Source organism: Dermacentor andersoni, chromosome 6 (genome assembly GCF_023375885.2).
Source record: "Dermacentor andersoni chromosome 6, qqDerAnde1_hic_scaffold, whole genome shotgun sequence".
NCBI lineage: Eukaryota > Metazoa > Arthropoda > Arachnida > Ixodida > Ixodidae > Dermacentor > Dermacentor andersoni.
The window spans coordinates 74,700,340-74,723,206 of NC_092819.1; the positions used below are offsets into that span (position 1 = coordinate 74,700,340).

General features: G+C 47.1%; 1 protein-coding gene across 1 annotated transcript in view; it reads right to left on the reverse strand.

Moving 5' to 3' along the window:
• The window catches only part of LOC126522965 (uncharacterized), a 49,716-nt gene that overhangs the window by 19,534 nt on the left and 7,315 nt on the right, over positions 1–22,867 (reverse strand). The window contains exons 5-7 of the mRNA XM_055066385.1: positions 19,183–19,312; positions 16,793–16,966; positions 15,919–16,044 (exon numbers count right to left, since the gene is read on the reverse strand). Coding sequence (XP_054922360.1) covers positions 15,919–16,044; positions 16,793–16,966; positions 19,183–19,312 — 430 coding nt within the window. The remainder of the gene's footprint in view (positions 1–15,918; positions 16,045–16,792; positions 16,967–19,182; positions 19,313–22,867) is intronic.

The following is a 22,867-nucleotide window of genomic DNA, read 5'->3' on the forward strand; positions in this document are numbered from 1 at the left end:
TATACGGTGTCAACTCACCTAACATTAGCCTGGAGCTCTTTGGCCACATTTGGCTCTTAGGCCACAAAACACTAATTCGTCATCACCATCATCATCATGCATAATTCGTCAGTCAATTAACCCGCCGAGGAGAGGCACCGGAGTATGTGCAGAGTTTGAAGGGGAGTTCCTGAACTGGTGTCACTGAATAAGTCTTGAATGTTAGCTCATTTTTTTACGCATTCCATTTTATCGTTGACCGTTTACTGTACATATAGATTAGGTCCTGAATATCTCGCACACGCTCTGAACAGTCCTATGCTTCCGAGCAAAAAAGGTGCACGCGTCACGGATACTTTTGCGCTTCTTGGTGGACAAAAGCTCGGTTCTCCGTGGCATTGCGGCAAGTCCATTCCACGTGGAATCATGCGTGAAAGGGGCCATTTTTTTATATACGTTGGAGTACCTACTTTCCATACGTCATGTGCCAACGCGGGCGCCGTAGACGCGCCAATGTGCAGCAGTCTAAAATTTCGGGACTCAAGCTGAAATGACACCTGACAACAAGAGGATAACAAATATGCCGTATCACAAATTTTATTTGCCTCGCCATCAATACTTCTTTATGCCATATATAAAGAGTACTATTATTTACACGAAAATGCATACAGCAATGGGCCCAGGGGCAAATTTTGTTGTTGAAAATGCAAGGAGGGGTGGAAGGGAGGAAGGAACGAACAACAAGTGCAATGAATCGCAGTTAAGAGATAGAGTGTAGGCACATGAAAACTTGTGCACACGACAAATTAGACTATTTGAGGTGTTCCCACGAAGTTCGTGCTGCCTATAAATGACGCAGAGACTCGTTCTCGGCGCAGACTATATAAAGCGAAAGCTCCTACACTGGTCGTTCTAAAGTAAGCTCGGGCAAGCGCATAAACCTGCGCGGGCGTTTGCTACGTGCGAACGCAGCTAAGATCGAATTACCGAAAATAAGCATATATTACGTGCACGTCTTACAAGGTGCTCACTAAAAAAATGCGGAGCAACTGCTTCATGAAATGGAATTGCGACGCGGTTCGTCGATCAGTTGAACTGTTGGGCAACATTCCCGCCGAGAACGAAACAGCAGCCGCTCCATCATTTTAAAGAGTGGTATTGCCAGAACGGCACGAACAGTTCCCACGACCTCTGAGCATGCACTGCTCTGAAGGCCGCTAGACCAGTCGGCGGGACGGGCGAATCATCTGATAAATGCGCACCCCGCGGGAAACTGTACGAGCGCTATAAAGCTGTAGCGTGTGTGTACATCCGCGCGTCCATCTGACTGCACAATCGAAGCAGCTTTTATACCAAGCTTCCGAGACTCCTGGCAGCGCTCTGCGTTTCTAGACTACGTCGATTCTCTCCCATCGACGAGAGCTCAGTCAACCCTTAAGCGGCAACTACATGTGGCCTATAGTACCAACGTACTTTCGGCTAGTCTCTGCCCGGCGTCCACGCGTCTGTCGCGCAATAATTCTACTGTGAGCGTGGGCGAAAATCGCACCCGCGTAGTACCAGCATTTAAAGTTCGCGTCCGAATCACTACGAGTACTTTCCGGCTTCTTCCTGTAACGCGAACGGAGCGCACTCGAAAATGACGGGGAAAAAAATTTAGGAGGAGATGGCGAGCAGCCCTTGGTGACACGAGGTTTCAGAAAAAGACGCGTTGGTATTATTCGTCTCTTACTATAAGCCCTTTCCAGCTTTGTAAAACGAAGATCAGCAAGTGCAGCCGCTTTCTACGACTTCCAGGATAGCGGCGGCGCGCTGTTGTGCGCACAGCACGTGACACGATGGAATCTCAAATGCCGTGGTTCGAGGCATACTGTGATCGCATTCCGCTGGGGTCAGAGAAGCAGGAATGCCCACTTCACGGGATGAAATCCATCGCGAAAGAAGAGCTGCATCAAATTTAATGCCTTAAAGATTGTGGCCTGACATGAGCGAATGCTGGAACAAACGACCAAGCGGGCGTCGTAAGCGTGCGCGAATTCGTGAGGGACGTATAAAGTGACGTAAAGTGACGTAATGCGACGTGATGCGTGGAAAGCGTCTGGAGCGTTCTGCACGGAACGCATTTAGACAGCGTCTGGCGATGCGACACTGAGAAGCTGTCGGAAATAGCTTCCATGTGATGACCACTTTATTTTTGGGTGTATATACAACAACGCGTCCCGGTACAGTCCTGGTACATCGGCGCTCCCATGCGAAAGGAAGTGACTGTTGGGCCTGGAGGGAGGGGGGAGTGAAAAAAGGAGAAGTTGGTGGCCGGAAGAGCATGCAGCAATAGATAGACTATTGTTCAGAGTACAAAAGAGACATGCAAAGGACAAGAGACCGAGGGGAACGAAGCCTCCATTTCTGCACACTTAATTGCGGAAAACAAAAGGAGAGCAAGAACACGATATGACTCCTAATTACAATATTCTTTTTTTAGACACCAAAGCTTATATGCGAGAACTTCAGGAATTCTCGCGCTAATGCATAATACGAAGAAGATTTTAGGAAGTAATCAGTTGTCCTACGCACTTACGAAAGAAGTAAGAGAGGCTGCTTAATTTTCCGACAGTATATATCACTATTATTATTATTATTATTATTATTATTATTATTAATATTAGTAGTAGTAGTAGTAGTAGTAGTAGTAGTAGTAGTAGTAGTAGTAGTAGTAGTAGTAGTAGTAGTAGTAGTAGTAGTAGTAGTGGTATTTCTTTCGAAAACGCATATACACTAGACACTAGACAGGAAAGGTAAAGCGAGGAGCAGGCTGGCAACTGGCACCGGAAGGGGCACAACGCCAGGAAAAAGGGGAGGGAAGAGGAAAGAAAGAGCAAGATGACAAATCTCCAAGACTTAAGCACAACACACACCGCATAGGTCACACACAGTAAGGCCGGTCACTTCCGGTCTCGCCACTAAATAAAGTCGAAATAGAAAAAAAATACTGTTTGAGGCCCATTCTATCTTGGCTCCCAAGCAACCATTTGTTGCCGTGATGCCGAAACAGAGGCTGGTTGGCTCGACAGTATAGCCGGCTCTGTCGCAAGGGGATGAATCTGCCAAGACCTTCACTTTGGAGAGAGCGAGAGTCTGCGAAATACCCGTGCGTGCGGTGTCAAGGGAGACACTTCAACTTGAAGATACCTGTAACGCTACGAGCTTCAAAAATAACGTACAGCGCGAAGAACAAGGACAGCGATAGACGACATACACAGCGCTGACTTCCAACAAGAAGTCAGCGCTGTGTATGTCGTCTATCGCTGTCCTTGTTCTTCGCGCTGCACGTTATTTTTGATCATGAATTACCAACTAGCCCAAGCAACCACCCTAGTTCGCTACGAGCTTCCTTCAAATATGACGTCATTTTTCTTTTCTCATTTTGTTTTACAAGTTTACGCAAGTTTGCTCTACTGAACTTCAAAAAGAAATATGCCAAGAATTTCCTCATATTTTGCTAAACAGCGCATAAATGGCTTCTACGGGACTCAAGAAATCCAATAAGAACAAACTACTTCATTTGCCTATTCTAGGACGACAGTTGCGCGAGGTCGAAGCCGACACTTAGAAGAGCGTCTTTTTTTTTTTCGCTTTCTTCGATGTCTCGCCACTCTTTTCTCAGAACTTTCCGGGAATTTTAAGTGAAGGAAACATCCATCGAATCAGAAGCAAACGAAATAGTGTAACGCGATATCCCACAGCTAAAATTCCCCTTGACCGTGACCGTGTACTTGGCGCAGATTAAAAGCTAGGCTGAGTGTTATAGCTTATCTTTTTTACGGCAGTTTATCTGGTAGCCATAAATTTCAAAGAAACACTCGACGACACGCGTTGTATCATTGTCCTCGTACACTGCAATCACGACAACACAAAGCAAAACAGACATTTGATTCTGTAGTCTCGACATCAAGGCCACGTTCCGCGCATGCATGTTCACAGCCACTTTTTAATGTCAGTTTGGTTTATTAGCAATAGTTGGTCCTAATGCCAAGAAATAAAATTTCATGGCCTTGCGTCAACTGACCAGGCTGGAAACTTCAAGACGCGATCTCTAAAACCACATGTATAGCCTACAGCACGTCTGAGAACCACTCCGGGCATAAGAAGATCGCTGTAGCGATGTTCGAACTTCCCACGTCAGCGATGGACGATACTAAGAAAACTAATGCGCACGCTCGTTTAATGCGTACACTGTCCCTAAAACGCCGTCGTATCCCGTCCGGCACTCTACGCGCAAGAGCGCAGTGACTCAAAACTTGACGGTGGCTGCATGTTTGGCGCCAGCGCCTGCCGTGAACATTTCTGCCGGCGACCCGTAACAACCGCGCTCTCCTATTTCTGCCAAAGTGCTCGCCTGGTCGTAAACGTCTCGGTACGTGGCGCCGGAGGTCGGCGACACTTCCCGCCAGCAACGTTGGCCACTTCTGACGTAAAGGGTTCAGAAGTCGGAGCTCGAAAACAGGAAAAAAAAACAAATAAAAAAATCAACTTAACATCAAGGACTTGTTTATACGAAAATAGGCAAATTGATACACACACGCGCTGGAAAGAAGGAAGCTAAAAGCTAAAGCATGGTAACTAAACCTAAATGCTTGAAATGGGCTATAAAATTGGGTGCCGGGTCGCTGGAAAAAGGGGGGAACGAAGAAGTGAAGTGAGAAGCGTAAATTTAGCTCAACCGCGCGATAGAAAGAAAGAAAAAAAGAGCGAACGAGGACGAAAGTGCAAATGTATACGAAGAAGACGGGGGGGGGGGGGGGGGAGTAAGCGAGTGGAAAAAAAAAACAGAAAAGTGTGCAGCCGAGAACATGATAGCGCCACTTCGCACACTAGATCGACACGCAGAAAGCTCGAGAGGAAAACTACATACGGGAGGGCTTGCACAAAATGCACCTGCAACTCCGACAAGTGGTGCAAGTAGTGCGTGTATAGAGGCGTCTTTCTCCCCCTCGAAAAAAAAAAAAAAGCGTAGCAAAGCGACAAATCCGGAGTGGAAGTGCTGGCTTTCTGGCTTTCAACTCGTCAGACGGGGTCTGACGCCGGGAGCGCGCCGCCACTCGCCGGTTTGAATTTCAATCACTCCCGAGTAAATGCACGTCGCTGAAGCAAAAAGAAAAAGAAGAGAAAAGAAAAGAGAAAGGAAAGCAAGAATTGGAAAGAAAATCGCACGAGCGCGGCGTTTCTAAGCCCCTGAAAACACAGCTACCGCTAATTGGACAAGGACACCGCAATGCGCAGTGCACCGTGTTGTAGGTGTGGTGCGCGCTCGCCTCCTGCGACGTATACCGAAGGTGATGGGGAGGGTCGAGGGACTTTTATTTTTTGTTGTTTTACAGACGCGGCGGGGCGTGGCCCCCCCAGATGCAGGCGAGTAATGTACTGCAAGGGCGTTTGCGCCAGTCGCCGGCTGCGTACCTCGTATAGCCTTGCTCAAATTATACGCACGCGCACTCGAGCTCGGTGGAAACTCGCGTTGTGTGCTTTTTCTGGGCTGAGCGCCGAAACCACCGGGATTCTGGCGCTGCTCTAGGAAACTGTTGCGACATCGCGTATTACGCGCTGGGAGAATGTTGCGCAGCTATAGGCCGGAGGGCGTCACTTTGACGCGAGGCACAACAATCCACCATGCCATTCAACTATAGTGGCCGTCAATAAAAACGAGGCTTTTACTCGAAACGTGGGGCCAATATTAAGGCGAAACTATTTTTTTTCCTTATCCTCCGAGGAGTTTGGTGTAAGCAGTGTTTTTCACTGAGTATGCTACTTATCTCGCAGTAAATTTATAGGTAAAAAAATTGGGCCAGCGGGCTCACGTTTGTTCTGCGTAATCAAACAACGCATCGCTATACGAAACGCGTTTATTTATTTATTTACTTATTTATTTATTTATTTATTTATTTATTTATTTATTTATTTATTTATTTATTTATTTACTCTAAATTCCACGCGAGGCGCTACAAAGAGTAATGCGATTCGGTACAAACCGCAATGATCGCGGTTGTGAACGATGATGGAACTAGGTGAAGGGCAATGGAAGTAGGGAAGCAGTTCCAGGTGGTCGCTGTCCATAGCATAAACGAATAAACGTGCAGAGTTGTACGCGAACTTGTAACGTGCACTTTGAAGTTGTGGTGAGTGGTTGCTGAAATGTAATGAGGAGCAGCGAGGCAGTGCGTTCTTAATACGACGATTGGCGTAGTATAAGTTGCGGAATAGCACTAGTCGTGTTATTTCCTTCTTTCTGGCAAGGTTAGCGAGGTCGAGGTGAGATTCCATTGCAGTTACACTAGCTGCGCGATTGTAATTAGGAAGGAGTAAACGGGCGGCTCGGCTTCGGATAGCTTCGAGGGACGACGTAAGCAAGCCAGAATGAGCATCACAGGTATACAGGCGGCGTATTTCACTTTGGACCTAACAAGTTTCATAAACCTCTAGTTTTAACAACCCAGGTGCTCGCGAAAAGTTTCGACGGAGAGAACCTAACCTGCGATTACTTAGCCGCAAAGTTAACGTGAGTTTGCCATGCCCATGTGTCAGACATATGAACGGCAAGGTACTAATTTACACGAACGGCCTCCAAGGTAGCATTGTTGAATAAATAGCTGACGGACACCTCAAACTCAAACACCTGTTAATATAATAGCGCATGATATGCTGTAGTTTCCTGCATTCTTTAAATATGTATTCTATTTGGGTGGCCCTATCTTTGGATCATTCGGTATATGCCACATAGTGCGTGCCCATTTTTAGTCAATCCTCCTCATTGCGTATGTGCCACTGTCGCACAAGGAGTACAGAACCCTTAAATGCATTTTTGTGCATGAGTACACATTTAGTTCAGTTGTATGGGGCTTAATTAACTACTTCCTTAATACCTCGCTTCACGCAGGTTCCAATATGTACGTTTTACGTGCATATTTTTGACACGAAACCATGGCGTCTAAACCTGTATAGTGCATTAAAAAAAGGAGCCTAAACTGACATCAGTTACAAGAAAAAGCAACCTCGAAGACCAAGAGGTACTGTTTTAGCAAAACTATGCGCGAACGTGACGAATGACTTGCAAAATTCGTATGAATCCCATTTTGAATCAACACAGTTTGCTTTGAAGCGACAGCTTCAATAGCCATATATTCGTAGCAACCGTGGCAACTACGTATATGCTTTCACAATTTGTCATTTCGCCGTACGAACCCGGCCGCCAGGCCCTGTCACGAAAACACATTCGCGACGAAAATATACTAGAGAGAAATCTCATGCCAGAGGAACAGATAAACCTGCACAATTGCGTATAGTGCAAAGCGCAAAGCGCGCGTGAGCTACTTTTTGTTTGTTTTTTTCAGCCAACCATCACAAAATTTTCGAGACTATTCCGGCTCTCATTCCAAGATCAAGAATCCTCATTACATGTTGTCTGGCCCGTCATTGGTTTGGGGCTGAGGTCTGGCGAGTCTAATAGTTTTGCCACCCAGACGCTTTTATTGCTCCAAGTCGATCTGTGATAATGTTTTTGAACGAAGTTTTCAAGCACCCTCCAATCGCTCCTCATATTCCTTTAATCTTTTTTTTTTTCTTCAGATTTTTAGCCAGTGTGGTCACGATCCCCTCGCTACAGCGTTGTGCTATGCTACTGCCGCAAATACCTTGTGATACAAAATGTGCATATCAGTGCATTTTGATACAAAATAACGTAAGAAATTATAGCAGTGTTTTGTGTTGACATTCCCCCCCCCCCCCCCCCCCCCATACACATAATCTGTTATATATGTTTCAGTCATATTACCACATCTGGAAAGAATGTAAGAGAAAGCCAAAACAAAGCAAGAAATGTTATAACACACAAAACTCTGATACAGCCATGGCGACCGCTACTAGAATAAAGCAAGAGAAGCAACCTTGCACAAAGCAACTCATTAGGTGGGAAATATGTTTATTATCAAACAAAGTTGTCCCACTTAGCATTCTGCTAACGTAGCATGTGCTCATACAGGCTGATGCCCTTGCATACGTAAACACGCACGCACACATATACATGCGTACAAACATGCACGTGCGCACACACATGCGCGCACGCACGCACGCACGCACGCAGGTCAACGAACCCCAACTGGTCGTTATTAGTCCTGGGTCCACCATCACGGCGTCTTTCACACGTGGCCATAGCACCAGTTTCGGGATGTTAAAGTCCCCAACTTAATTTTTTTTCAAAGCTTCCTTAAAACAGCAGAAGTCGTTTTCACACTTTGGGCTTCGAACTACAGGTAATTTTGATATAGCTACTGCGTAATCTTATCGGCAGGTGATAGCAATTAGCCATAATAATGTTGTCGCAAACCTAAATGTGCAGGTGCTATGCTGCTTGAAGCGAAACGCGCTATCGTGTCGCAACAAAGAACGACGTAATGGGCACACACGATACCTGAAGAAGCAGGAAGAAGGATATCGCGTTTGTTCATGCGTCATTTGTGTCCGTTACGTCATTCCTTCTCGCTCCTCTCCAATATATATATATATATATATATATATATATATATATATATATATATATATCAGTAGCACGTTTCACTTCAACATGCGCAGCCTACTGGTGCCAACCTTGGTCCGTCCACTACACTGATGTTAAAGATGACACGGAGCTTCTGTTCTGGTGGCCACTTGAAAACATGATGATAGGACTGCCGATTTACTTTTTTTTCTGCTTCCAACAAACATAGAACGCCGTTAGATAACGAAGCCAAGCGTAAAAGGGTTATTGCCCAGTTATCATCTGAGTTCACGTACTAAGCCACGTCTAGGATGCAAAGGATGTCTCGCTTCCACCACCATGGCCTTGAGTGGTATGCATAGCCACTCAAGCATGACCCCTGTATAGCTACACGAATATCCGAGATATGGGACCAGAAGACAGCCGTCACCAGAACTCATGTGGTAGCATCACACGCTTAATGAGAAGATATCGATTTGGCTTCAACGGGGGCTAGCTTTTTTCTTCAACTTACATTTCTCCCTTTTGCGCATTATATCTTTAGTTCAATTAGAAGAAAAAATACTGGGGCACGTATTCACAGAAAGCTCTCACGGAATAATTGTTCGTAAGATAAAATTCCAGCCAATACTGACGCGGGACGTATCATTTACGAAGGTGATCGGCCATCGGCGAAAGTGCACCTATACGAAAGAAGAGTGGGAATTCGGTGGGGCCGAATTCACCAAGCTTTCCATTTGCAGCTTCTTTTTGCAACAAGTCGGCCAGCTTGGCTAATGATATGTCCAGCATCGGGACTGGCTGAAGCTTTCTCTTAGGAACATTTCTGGCCTGAGAGCTTTTTGTGAGCACGGGCCCCGTTCTACAGCGTATCACCACATGACCAGATGGCATGCATAAAGACAGGTCGATCGAGCACATGGCTTGAACTATTGCACGTGTATCTCATAGTAACAGCGCCACGAAGCAATGAAATGCCGCAGTTATATTTCCTTGCACAACGCAATAAAACTCGCTACACGGCACCAGGTGTTCCGCGGCTCGTAGTTTGACTTTGGCGGCGTGTTCAGTGGAACCCGTATCGTGTTGCGGACTGGCGGAACTCGTTCTTGTACTCGCGGAAGTTGGCCGCTGCTTCCTTGAGGCGGAAGAAGCGAGCCTCGTGCGAAGAGCGCACTTTCCACGCGTGAGCGCAGCGGCCGTCGCCGTCGTCCAGATCGACGTCGTAGAAGGCCCAGCCCAGCCCTTGGCTCCGAGAGCCCAACTGCATGTCCAGTGCGGCTCGCATCTGCGCATGCGCAAGACAAGGGCGTTAAGCTTGTCTCGATCGAATCGTGGCGTTTTTTATCTGTAGAGTCCTGTACTGACCAACGTAACCCATATGCTGTGTTGTTGTGATGCCTTAAAATTTTGACTGAATAGTGCTTGATGCTCAAGAGGAAGCTCTAGCTAGGGATCAGCCCCGATGCCGCCTATTGAGGTACATGTAACACGTAAAAAAAAATGCTTTTATGAGGCGACCTCCTGACCAATTCCGACAAAGTTTATTGCATTTGAGAAAGAAAGTTAAATTCTAGTGGCTGCAGGAAGCAGAATTTTGTGCTACATTTCTTTATAAAGATTTCGAAGTGTGGTAGGTTTCAAAAAAATTGGAGCGCCAAGTTTACAAATCCGTAATTATGCACCAAGAGCAGAAGTTTTGTAAACTGCGTCCATTAGAACATCTAAAGCGGACCGATTTGATAGGTGAATTTACGCCCTACGTGAATGCGTTACAACGTTTACGAAGGATTTGCAGAAGTCCTGCTGACATGTAGTTAGTATGTTCCAGAGCTATGCATAATACAAACAATTTTGGCCGTTTTGGATGTACTATGAGGTGCAGTTTACAGAATTACGATATAATATTTATTTGCGAAGTTACATATGGCGGGGGGGGGGGGGGGGGAGGGGTAGATATTAGCGTGACGTGGAAACCAAGACTTAAGGAGGGTGTGGGAAGGAAGAGATCGGGCGCCCGATCTGCTCCTTCCTGCTACCTCCTGCAGAGTGTTTGTACGTCACAATAATATGTGTCCCCTAGTTTGGATTTTGCCGGTATAACACAATAAAAAAAGTTGTAAGGCGATTCAATGTCTAGTTTACGTCGATGAAGAAGACAAAGTCTTCCTGAGCGAGTTGGGGTGAGAATGGGACGTATGGACCATATAATTTCTTGTGAGAGGCCCACGGGGAGTTGGTGATGCTAACCGTTATTTTTATTGCGATAGTAATTATATCGACACTCCAGGCGCATTATTGCCGTCGCCGTCGCCATCATGTTCCGTATAAAGTTCAAGGGCGATAACACCGTCGCCGCGCGCCGTATGCTGTACGGGCTAGTGAAAGCAGGCGAAGGGAACCGACGATCTCGGCTACGTCTCGCCCGTGGAAAAGGGAGGAGAGCGAAGAGGAAGCGCGCCGTCTTCCGTCGTGCACGAAGCACCCAACGTTGCGAGGCACTGGGACTAGGGGAGGGCGGAAGACGGAGAGGAAACGCGCCGTCTTCCATCGCGCAAAAGGCCGGGGAGTATGGTAGGGAGGGAGGAGGGACGGCGTTGGGCTCCGGCAGCAACTGTATATTCCGTGACTGGGCACAAGGGGAACTAACGATTGCGGCTCCATCTTGCAGGTGAAACGGAGGAAAGTGAGGAAGCAGCGTGGGAGGGAGGGGTGGGGGGGGTGGCTTCTACTCCGACAGCAACTGCGTATATTGCGACGCGGCGAGCGGTCGCGCGCGCCGCATGCTGAAAACGATCTGCAGACGGCTCATAACATTGTGCGTGCGGTGTTCTCGCCGCTTGGTTTTTGTTGAAGCGATAGACAGCACGAAGGTCACTTCGCTCACTGCTGCTGCCGCGTTTGCTCACGCCAGCGTTTTCACAGCGAGTTTCCGCGGTCATCGAGTGTGACGTGTTCATGTTTGCGTGTGCGCGCTGACACCATGCTTGTTAATTTAGTTAGAAAGCGAATGTTTCCAAGTTCATACGTCTGATAAGACTACTATCCTTACTTCGTATAGCTGTCTACTGTTTTGATATCGCAATCGATGTTTCGTCTTTCTGGCGAAACTGCAACTTTTTTCTTTAAATATACGATCATCCCTTGACTGAAGTCACATGGGCGAAAGAGAAAGTGGAAATGCGCTGGGGAACGGTAAATAAGGTGTCGAAGGTTGCTTTTACGTATATAAAACAAAAGGCTTTAAAAAACTGGATCAGCACATTGGTTTCAGGAGTAGGACGGAGCCAGGCATACAAGTCTGGCGGCCTCGCCTCAACGACCATGTCTGCGTCAGCGACGAGAGGCGCGGTGTCCCAACAACAGCGTCTCAAGACGCTAGCTGTCACGAGGGAAGAATACCCTTACCATTGGTATCACCACACGACGGTACCCCCACATTGTCGTGGCACTGCATGGTGGCACCTGGCACCACTAGTACGAACGACCGCAAGATGCTACCACCGGTACCGAGTAGCGTTCCCACAGATAATGATATCGCGGGGAGCACTCGTACCGTAAGGTGGTAGCACACAGTGAACCACCGGGAGCATAGAGGGATACCATTGACACCAGATCTACCTTCGGTGTCGGCATACATTTTTAGACCTCGCCGTGGTGGTGCATGCAGAGACTTTTGCGTTGCGTTGCTAAGTCCGAGGGCGCGGGATAGAATGCTGGCCATGGCGGCCGCATCTTGATTGGGGCGGAATGCAAAAAAAAGAAAAAACGCCTTTGTACCGTGCATTGGGTTCAAGGTAATGAGCACCAGGTGGCAAAAAATAATCCGCAATCCCTACTACGGCATGCCTCGTTATCATATCATGGTTTTAGCACATCATATCCCAGAAATAATCTTTTTTTTACATTTCTAGACTGCACTATCTCCAGGATGCGCCCACTAATGTCTAAAAGCATACAGGCCCGATACATAAAAGTGGGGATAACTCGCCAAGACAGACTCTTCTTGATATGTAAGAAAGTATCCGTCTTTAAAATATTGACACGTGTACCTGTTTATCTTTATCGGGTGACCACGTTTCACCGCCTAGCAAATGTTATCGCACAGCACAAGACGCGCCTGTATCTATCGGAAGTTCCTCGACGGTTATCTATGGTTCTATCCGCTGTCTGTTGTCACCGAACCTTGTGTAATCTGGTTTCATCGCGCGACGCGAATGGTGTAGAACTTTGTGGAACACATGCGGGTCCCAGTGATTACTGTGGAACATTCGACGTCTGATGTATAAAAGCCGACGCATTTGACAAGCTGATCAGATTTCCGACGATCGCCGACTCTGTTCGCCGCTGTCGTTGTGCTTTAAGTGTAACTTGCTTTTGAGGGCACAAGTTCGCCCAATAAAGATTTAGTTTCGCCATTTACAGTTTTTCCACTGTGTTCGTCACAGTCACTACCACGTGACAATATTACACACGTTTATTTTGGCCAAATATACATGGTCAAGGGGATCGACAAAGGCAAACAAGTGTTTCACAAAGCATCAGAGGCCATCACCAAAGGCGACACATCACAACGTTTAGAAAAGGAAAGAATACACCAGAAAACAAAAAAAGTGCTTCCGAATCATCCGCTGCACGAGTGACGTAAGGAACCGTGTAGATTACGGCATTTGCCCCCTGGCGGCAACAGAATATGAACCTACCCCCGCAAGGGCGGCTTCAGCGGACATGAATACGAAGCAATATAAATATAGCACCAATATTATGAGCATGTGCGAACCTGCATCAAATAAGCGGCACACATTAAATTATACCCATATGTATTTCACCGCAAACCAGCTATTAGCCACGTAGTCTCATGAAGGAATCTGGGGTTCGAGCCCCGTCTAGATTTTCCAAGTCAATTCATTATGCGCGGGAGTTCTGTGTCTCTGTTCTTGCGACTGCGTCGCGACTTCTCCCAATAAAACCGTTCGGTATAAGAGTGAAACGAGCTCCCACAGTTTATCCGTCGTAGATATTCTGCCCAAGGAATTGCGGCCCGCCACTTCTATTAGGAGGGGTCTCTCGTTCAAGAGAGTGGCACCAGCACTCAAAAACAGTCATTGCCGCTCTCGGCTATCGAGTCTGGGTGTGCTGCCCAGGAACTTATTTGTGAGCAAGAAACGCCTCCTTCTGCTCTACAAGAAGTCAACAGCAAGGTCGCATAGTGCATGAGAGTTATAATATACATTTTAATTAATGCGTGCTCTTTATATGCGAACGACGAAATGTTTAAAAAGCTTGAACTCCCTCCAAGTTGTTATTGCCTTTGTCGTTACTCTTTAGATTCGCTCCTTGTTGCGTTCCCATGGTAACTCCTAAAAGATTGCCTCATTTTGTCTCAGCTCTATTAAGGACTACGGGTACAAAGCTAACTATCAGTATGACACTACTGATGAACCTATGCACGGTGGTATACTGCACCAGTTGATACAGCATATGCGACATCTCTAACAAAATAATATAAGTGATCGTAGCCGTCGGAGGAGACGGAAAAAGCTGCGGTGCTACTTCGGTATCACCTAAGCCCCTCCGGCTGAGTCCTGGAATTCTGAGAACTATGATGGTTAATAGTCGATCGCGGATTGTTTGAAAAGTAATAATTCAATCGCTTTCAAAAACATGGGCACATCATAGCTCTTTGTACATATTTCAGTTGTTTAATACAATTATTACCAAATAATAAAAGTGTTTCCATTGGATGTGCACATCGCATACCAATTGAATCAGTGGTCTGTTTCACAGCTTTGTTCAGTGCATTGGTGTCATGAGGATGTCATGAACTGTGCCGTAGCACAATGCTAATGGTGCTATCTGCGCTATGCTTTCAGTGCCACACATCACTCATAGTGTGTGACGGCGTGCAACGTGCAATGCACCTTGCCCTTACTGACAAACTTCATAAATATTAGCGCCAAAGTGCATGGGTATCCGCACCAGCTCTCCTGCGCATAGAATCCAAGACCTCCCATTCTTTAGCCTGTACAAGACACGATGCCACAAAATAGCGGGAAATGTAGTGCAAAGAAAGACTGCCGATTTTAAGGTTTCTAAGGGTCACATCAATAACTGTCCACTCACCATCCTACACGCCGTCAAGAGAGAACGCCTCAATCATGCGAAAAGCGCAAGACACACGTTGCTGATGCCACACTACACGCATTATATTACCTGGGACCCAGGCTCCCCAACTAGTAGACCCTGCGTAGCCTATCCCTCCATCAAACACGCCTTGTGAGAGTGCTCCGCGGCCTCTACTTGCGAAAGCTTACTGCATTCAATGTTACCTCCAAACAAGCGTCCCGGCAGCTGAGAGGAGTTGACCACTCTCCAAGAATGGTTGAAAAAGCACCGGAGTTAGCACAAGCGTGGTTTCCACTTTTGGACCCGCATATCAAGAATGTCCTGGACCGGACTGGGGTCCCAGTCCGGAAAGGGGGCCCGGACTGAGGACTTAGTTTCTGTTGGTCTAATAATTGTTACTTCTCCCTTACTAAGTAAAAGTTGTGAACGAAGTAATAAATACGTTATGATGCAGCTTCCTGGTGTTTCTGGACGTGTGTCTTTAGCGAGCTCGTGGGCTCACTACATTTTACAAAAGCTGTATGATCAGAAGACAGGTCTCCAGCCGAGTTACTTCACGTCCGCAGCACACGGAGACCATTAATGCTGTGACGAAAGAAATTCTGCTGAACAGATCTAGAGTATAACGATCTAACCTAACTAACTGAAATTCTGGTGTGTCAGGGTATCACCGTCGAGATACGATGGCTTACGTGTCGTGCCGCTTCGGGCTTCACATCGCAAATACCATGTGATATTCTGGAGATTCCGCATGTGCGCACCTGCTCGTCCTTATGGTATCCTAAGTTTAATAAGAGTTAACAGCTGGTTTCATTTGGAAGTTCAGCTTAAATCTTGTGCTATCACTCGTACTTTAAAGCGTTCGATATGCAACGCGGTACTTACAGGTCTCTCTCGAGGTACTGAAGACCATTAGAGGTAAAAATTGTAGGCCATACATGGTCAAGTCAAGTAAAGTGAAATTAAGGCCACGTCAACGTTGATTCGGAGGTCCCTGGGCCGAAAAGATGTCGCAGAGAATTTTTCGGAGTGCCCAGAAACTTGTAGAGTGAGCAGCAGTTTCGAGGTTGTAATTTACAGAAGCAGATTCCGAAATCCTACCTACACGCAATAATTCAAACAGTGCATCACACACGGGAAGGGAATTAACAGATTAAAGAGGCGCTCCCTGGGATACCCCATTGGTGGTATTGCTTGCGTTAAACTTGGACATAGCAGAATCATCCCGACACCTTAGTCGGAACGAGAGAAAGAGATAGAAAGAGGGGTGGTGAAAGGGTACTCACTTCTGCTGCCAGGTGCGGCCTCGTCTTGTACGTTCGCCACTTGCCCATTTCGGAAAACTGCTCGTAACGGACATGGTCGCCGATGCCCTCTGCGCCCACCTTCCAGCCCATCTCGATGTTGCACACCTGCCAACGCCACGCAAATGTTACACAACACGGGATCAAACTGGTGCAAGACAAAACCCACGCGCGTCGGAAGTAACTGAGCTAGTATGTTATATCCCGTTATTTTCTGCAATCTAGGTACCAGACACCTTACTTTCGCGCTTGCTAGGGATGATCGCCGGTCACTGCCGACTCCTGTTCAGGGAAAATAACGGTCTATCTATACGCAGTGCCACTCTATTTATTTTTTGAGTGCTATTGTTTACCCAAAACAGAGGAATGGGCAAGGGGGCCTCTGGATTTTATGAGAAGAGACCAATTTTTCGAACGTTTCCCCTCATATGCACCTAATCACGTGTGTCTAAAACTGATTGCGGTAAGCTGCTCGATAAACAAACGAAGAGCAATGAAATACACGGGGAGAGTGTCCTGCTCGTTCTCTGTAATCATCCTGCGTACGCATTTGATGTCAGAAGCCCTCTCGCACGTAAACGTTTGGTCAAGATCCTGACTGTCCGATCAACAGTAGTCGAATAAAGGATGTCACTGGAACCAACGCTTCGATAAGTGACCCTTTGTCTTCCTCATGGCAGGCTATTTTGTTCGCAGGCGTAAAAATCCAGAAAATGAATATTTACACCTGAAAGCGAGAGCGTCTATCCTGACGGAGACGAGTGTACCTTTTTTTGAAACGCGAACTCTAAAGTCTCTGAGCTAGAGTTTCCGAGTACGAGCTTGACTCTTAAAGGTGCAGTGCGAAATCGCTCACCGTGGCGTACGAGGAGACGACGGCACCCGTGCATGGGACGTCCTTGAGCTCGGCTTTCCTGTCGGCGTCCTCGTCGATGTCGTAATACACGACCGCCATTGACGACGACAACAGGAAGGACTGCTGGCGCTGCGCGTCGCCCGTCTGCCGCCGCACCAGCTCGGCCGCCTCGCGCTGTGTGAACAGCGGAACAGCTCGATTTAGGAGAACGATTTCGGCTTTAACGAATGGAGCCATCTCGTTGCTCAAGTACCCTCCGCGGTGGCTTGGCGGCTAGGGTGTCTAGCGGCTATGTGAGTACGAGGTCGCGGGATCAAATCCCGGCCGCGGCGTCCGCATTTCGATGGGGTCTAAATGCAAGAACCCCGGGTCTCGAGCATTGTGGGGCACGTTGAAGATCCCCTGGTGGTCAAAATTATTCCGTAGTCTCCCACCACGGAGTGCGTCATAATGAAATCTTGGTTTCGGCACGTAGAACCCCAGAATTAAATTAAATTCAATTCGTTGCTCTAGCTGAACCCTTTTATTGCGATAGTAATTATATGGACACTTTAGGCAAATCTTCACCGTCGCCATCACCGTCTCCGTGATGTTCCGTATGTGTTTAGGTGTACGTATGCCACACGTTCATCGATGTCGTATGTGAATGGCAGATGCTATAGTATTCAACTGCCAAAGTTCTTTTTTTCAAACAAGGTGTTGTCTTCTAGACTGAGTTATTTCTCAGAATTTTTGGGAATTGCAACGCGCAAACAAAAGTGATAAGACATTTCCTTCGCAGCGCGTGCCTTTTGTCTTAAGTCTTCTCAGTCTATTAAAACGTGCCAAACAATATTAGTGCGAAGCAATATGAAAGTTGTGTAATTTCACTGGCGCCGCTTTTCACAGGCAGCCCGGGGGCGTCTGTGCGATACAATCGGAGGTAATACACAGGGGGTTATAGCTTCCGACTGTGCTAGAAAGTTTGGCGCACCCGCGCATGTCACTTTAACGTGTAGTCGCACCTACGTAAAGTTAGAACACTGTCTTAGAAGTTCAGGCGCAACACTAAATCTTCTTGCCGCTGTCGGGCAAAAGTGCAATTTCTTTCAGTTTTCATCAAATGAGAGCGTGAAGTGCTCCTGGAAGGTGAGGATCAGAGGAGGAAGGGGAGCTAGTGCAAAGCATGGAGAGATTATCCAGATGTCTGGTATAGGCCGTCCTTGCTCTACCAAAACCTCGCTCTGCTAAACGACTCGATTTGGTTCGTTCCTGCTGAACTAAATGGACATTAAGGAGAAACACTAAATCTTTTTGTCTTGGTAATCTATTCTTTCAAAACTCTATTTTAGTTAATCTTTCGGTAAGATGACTGGAAAGAAAATGAAGCACGAATGTTCATTTTATAAGTTTCCCGCCTTAACTCCAGCGCCAGTGCTTCAGAAGGGGGCCAGGATGTCAAACTATGTTTTGTTTTTTTTTTTCATCGGACCCTTCTGGTGCAGCAGGTTTTCAGAAAAATATCATTTAGGCCCCTGACTCATTAGGAAACTTTCAAACTTGCCCACTACCCACCACAGTGGCGTAGTGGCTTTGCCGTTACGCTTCTAAACCCGAGAACGTGGGATCGAATCCCATCCGCTGCGGCAGCATTTTGACGGGGAAAGAAATGCAAAAACGCCTGCGTAGCGTGCATTAGGTGCACGTTAAAGAACCCCCGGTGGTCAAAATTAATTCGGCAAGCCCCTTTTTTCCGCCAAAGTTCGTGTTCTAATAGTTAAGGTACCGCCTTGCTGAGCTAAGGCAACCGTGCTTGAAACCGATCGTCGGGCCAGCTTGGGTCATTGGGCATACGACACTGGGTATGTGCCTGTCGTCAGATAACCAGCTTACGCCAACTTGCATTACTGAGTATGTGCATGCCACTATATGCCGCTGTTAAGTGAACTTCTTTGTCTCCGACTTGGGTCACTAGGTAAGTGCCGCTATAGATAAGTGCGGCTCCTCAATGGCATAAAAAAGTCCTTTAAATTTTTCCGGTGCCGTGCGGAGTCGAACTCCTGTCGCATATATTCCGACAATCTCGACTCAATATATATTCGCACACGAACACTACGGGGCTTTGGCTGCGGTGGTGCTAGATGGCGCTAGATGGCGCAGTGTTACTAAAGCGAAGCGCTGGAGAGGAGCCCGGCTGCATACTCGCATGACGCCTTTCGGCGGGGTAACACGCGTTGTGCCGACACATTGCTTCAGTGCTAGTCGCATTAACGTGGACGTTCATCGTGAGGCAGTTTCAGTCAGATCTTTTTGTCTGGAGTCACGCTATCTCTCACAGGTTGTCACACCCCTGTGTGATAACGCGCTCCAACGTATACGTCTCCAAAGCGTGAAGGGTGCGCAGCTCGCACCATGGACAAATGGCTCTGGTTGTTGAAGGAGGAGTTGGTCCAGCTGCCGATGGGGTCCACGATGCACGGTTGCCTCGCTGCCGTGTGGCTTGGGGTCACGTGCGTGATAAGCACCAGGAATGTGAGCGACCTGTAAGGATATACGTGCGAACTTAAAACCAAACGTCGGAGAAATTGGTCCCCACGCAGACAGCGATTGGCACTTTCCCTGTGCTATATTGCAACAGATTTTGGCAGACCGGATCCACAAATCATTTTGTACGCTTAACATTGCGTCAATGGGGTTAGTCAAAACTTAGCCAAAGCAGTCCTCCGCTGTCGAGCAGTTCATGTAAGGCTAAGTGAATATAGTTCCGCGTCTATTCCAACGCAAGCGAAGACTAGTCCGCGGTATCCCGGGCTAACTGCACGCCATAATAACTAGATCATAACATGAAGAAAAAAGTAAGGACAACACCCCCATGATGTACGTACAACACCAACTCAAAGTAGAAAGCGAGCAGTGGCTCACGCTACAGCAACCGACTGCGCACCTTTGTGCTTGTAGCTTCCGTTTAAAGGACGCTGTGGCTAATTTATTCAGCCGGCGTGGCGCCACCTGTGAAGGTCAACAGCACGCTCCAGCGAGTTTGTACGCATGAATTCATTCGAATTTTAAACTCATGGGGCCTAATTCCTTGCCTGCAGCTGTTATTAACGTTTCTCAAAAATAATAACCCTGTAATCTGCGCGTTCCCAATTCTTAATTTTTTTCGCCGTGCAACGTGTTCAAGAGACATTTGTAAGCAACGGAAGGTGATATTATGTCCCCAACTCCGATGACTGTCAATTTTAAGTGCATGCATGCGTGCATGTTTCCCCGGCGCTTTGCTAGAACACACACCGCATGGCACATGGCTACACCTCTGAATGTTGTCACCTGAGTGATATCTTAATAAAGTTCAGCGCTAGACATACAATAACTAACACGCTGCACGTATGTTACCTACCGACAATGTTCACACTCAATTGATTCCCCTCCTATTTTGATCGTGCGCAGAGCTGTGGCAACGGCTCTAGGCCCATCGACCGTTCGAAATTGCAGCTACACCGAAGCTCAAAGCTTAGTAATGACACGCTAGTTCCCCAAAGGAAAAACTTGCCAAGACCACTCGGGAAAACGCCAAAACTTGCCACTCGTCGTCAACGGCACGTTCGCTGTGCACCATCCAGCGCGATCGCACATACCAGCGCCGGACAATCGGCGGCGCTGTGACCGCTAAATGGCGGCGCCGTCGATGAAGCAGTCAAGGTTGCAACCAGGGGCGCTATAACGTAAAAATATTCCAAGCTTTTCTATTCCATTTCTGCAATCAGCCCACCGCGATTGGTGAAAAACTTGTTTGGACCACCCGCATTTCACCTGTCTGTCACGCGACGTCACGAAAACCGCGATAGCTCCATTTCTGATGTGACGTGTACACACTGATTATGCATAATTTGACCGAACAAAACAAAAATATTTATTTCTTATTTGACGCCTTTTTGCCATTAGCCCTCGGCTATTGTTCAAAAGTTTTCGGGCTGCACCCACTTCCCCTGCCTCTCACGCGACGTCACACAACCGCAAAACCTTACGACGTCAAAGTGATGCGTACGCGTTAAAAATGCATTAATATTCTGAACAAAACTGAATTTTCTTCTGAGAAGCCGCAGGCTGCTCCGTTCCGAAAGGAATAAAAGATGGCGGCCGCCGATCGCTCCGGCACTGGCTACTCGCCCCTGCCGGAGAGCATGGGTTTATTTGCCTGCAATGAAACTTGTTGCGTGGCCGTGTAACGTTTTCGAGAACCTTCGGCATGTTTACGACCTCGTTCTGCCAACTCTTGTTTGCCGAGGATCTGTTTTAGCGTCCTTCTTAAGCTTCCGTTGCATGCCGCCGGGATTGTCGACGAGTCACCGCAAGCTAAGTAAGAGAAAGCGGACCAATCGCAGACGCCGGCCCCACCCTCTTCATCCAGTTATCGATATTCAGTGCAGTGGCTCGGCCCCATCGAATCCCTCTCCTCTTGAGCATGCTCCTCGCCTCTTGTGAGCCAATTAGATAGGACAAGTCGCTCAGTGCAGGCAATGTTATTCCTTTTTCAAGCAAACAAAAGTGACCTCCTGTGAACGAGGGGAGCATTTGTATAGTTTGTTCAGACAGCCGTGTGAGTGACCGCCCGATGCTTGCATCGGCGGTTACGCAAATTTGACATCAGGAGATTGGAATAAAAACATATTGGAACATTTTTACGTTATACGGCCTCAGCACCGTCGTTTTGGCTTAATCGATTGGCGGTGATCACAACGAATGGTACCGAATTTTGGTTCTGCTGAAATGTCTTTTTTTTAATGCACTTTCACCTAGACTGGTTTCGGTGCGATGAAGTGGTCATCGAAGTTTCGCATGTAGAACGTACCGCACGCGTCGAGGCACGTGTTACCGTATATAAGTGTCCTTAAGTAAGATACCGATAAGTACGGCAGTGCCGTAGATAAGTACTGTTACCAATGCAAATTCTGTTGGCGACTGCGCTTTACGGCTTTGTTAGATTGTACTTAAAAGACGCATTTGTGTGCGTGCATACATGTTTCACTGCTGTTGTTCACACATTGTTGGTGCGATGTTGTACGCGTTCCAAAATCGAACGGAGGCGGTCCGTTCCACCGAGCCGCACACGATTGGTCAATTTGAACCGTGCCGAACGCCATGAGGTCAATTGTGACGTGATATCTGCTGTCAATCTTTCCATGTCGTCTGCTATCGGACGAACGCAACGGAACGGACCGCCTATTTCGTGACATAAAGAACGGACCGCCTCCGTTATATTTAGGGACGCGTACAAGATCGCACCCTATATGTAATAAAATTGTACGCTTTTAGTTATTCCATAGTTGCGCGACCGCTTAGAAGCTTCCTAAGCCAATTTATCCGCGCATTTCAGGCATGTAAAGTGTTGGTGCGGGCTAATTGCATGGTAACTCATTGTAACCGATTAGCAGTGTGAGCAAAATTAAATGAAGCACAATGAAAGCGGTCATCCTGTCTTGTTCCTTATTTTCGTCTCTTGCTCGTGCTGACAACCAGCTAACATTTCAGGAAACAGGCGGCTCATGCGCAAGCCGCTTTCTTTTTTAGAATAGCTAGATTTCTGAATGAGATCAAATACCAATATTTCAATAGAAACAGCCTCCGACTATTCTATAAATACAATTTTTCTTTTTTTACATTCTTCAACAAAGGGATGTATAACGGTTACGTGGCCTGCGCTGAATGAAAATAAAAGTTTACAAACATGATTTGATACATGTAATGCCGTTTAAGATTCAAGCCCGATTACTGAAGTGCTCATAAATAAGAAACAATCGAAAGGTTGTCGTATCTGGCACTCCATCAGAACGACAGTAATGAAACACGGGAATGGAATGTCATCATCAATGCGCATAGATTGCTGTGTTCGTTGAATAAGCCAAGTGTATATGACGGCGTGGCAATGCACGTTGTTTTAAAGGAATGCAAGCGTCATAAGAGTGCCTAAATGGAAACAGCGCTGCGGCGAGGCATTATTACTGAATTAGTGAACATGATTCTGCATGAGTGAGCTACTCAGTGCTGCAGTAACAGGTACCTCTGTGCAGCGACCACGTGGCTACTCTGAACCAA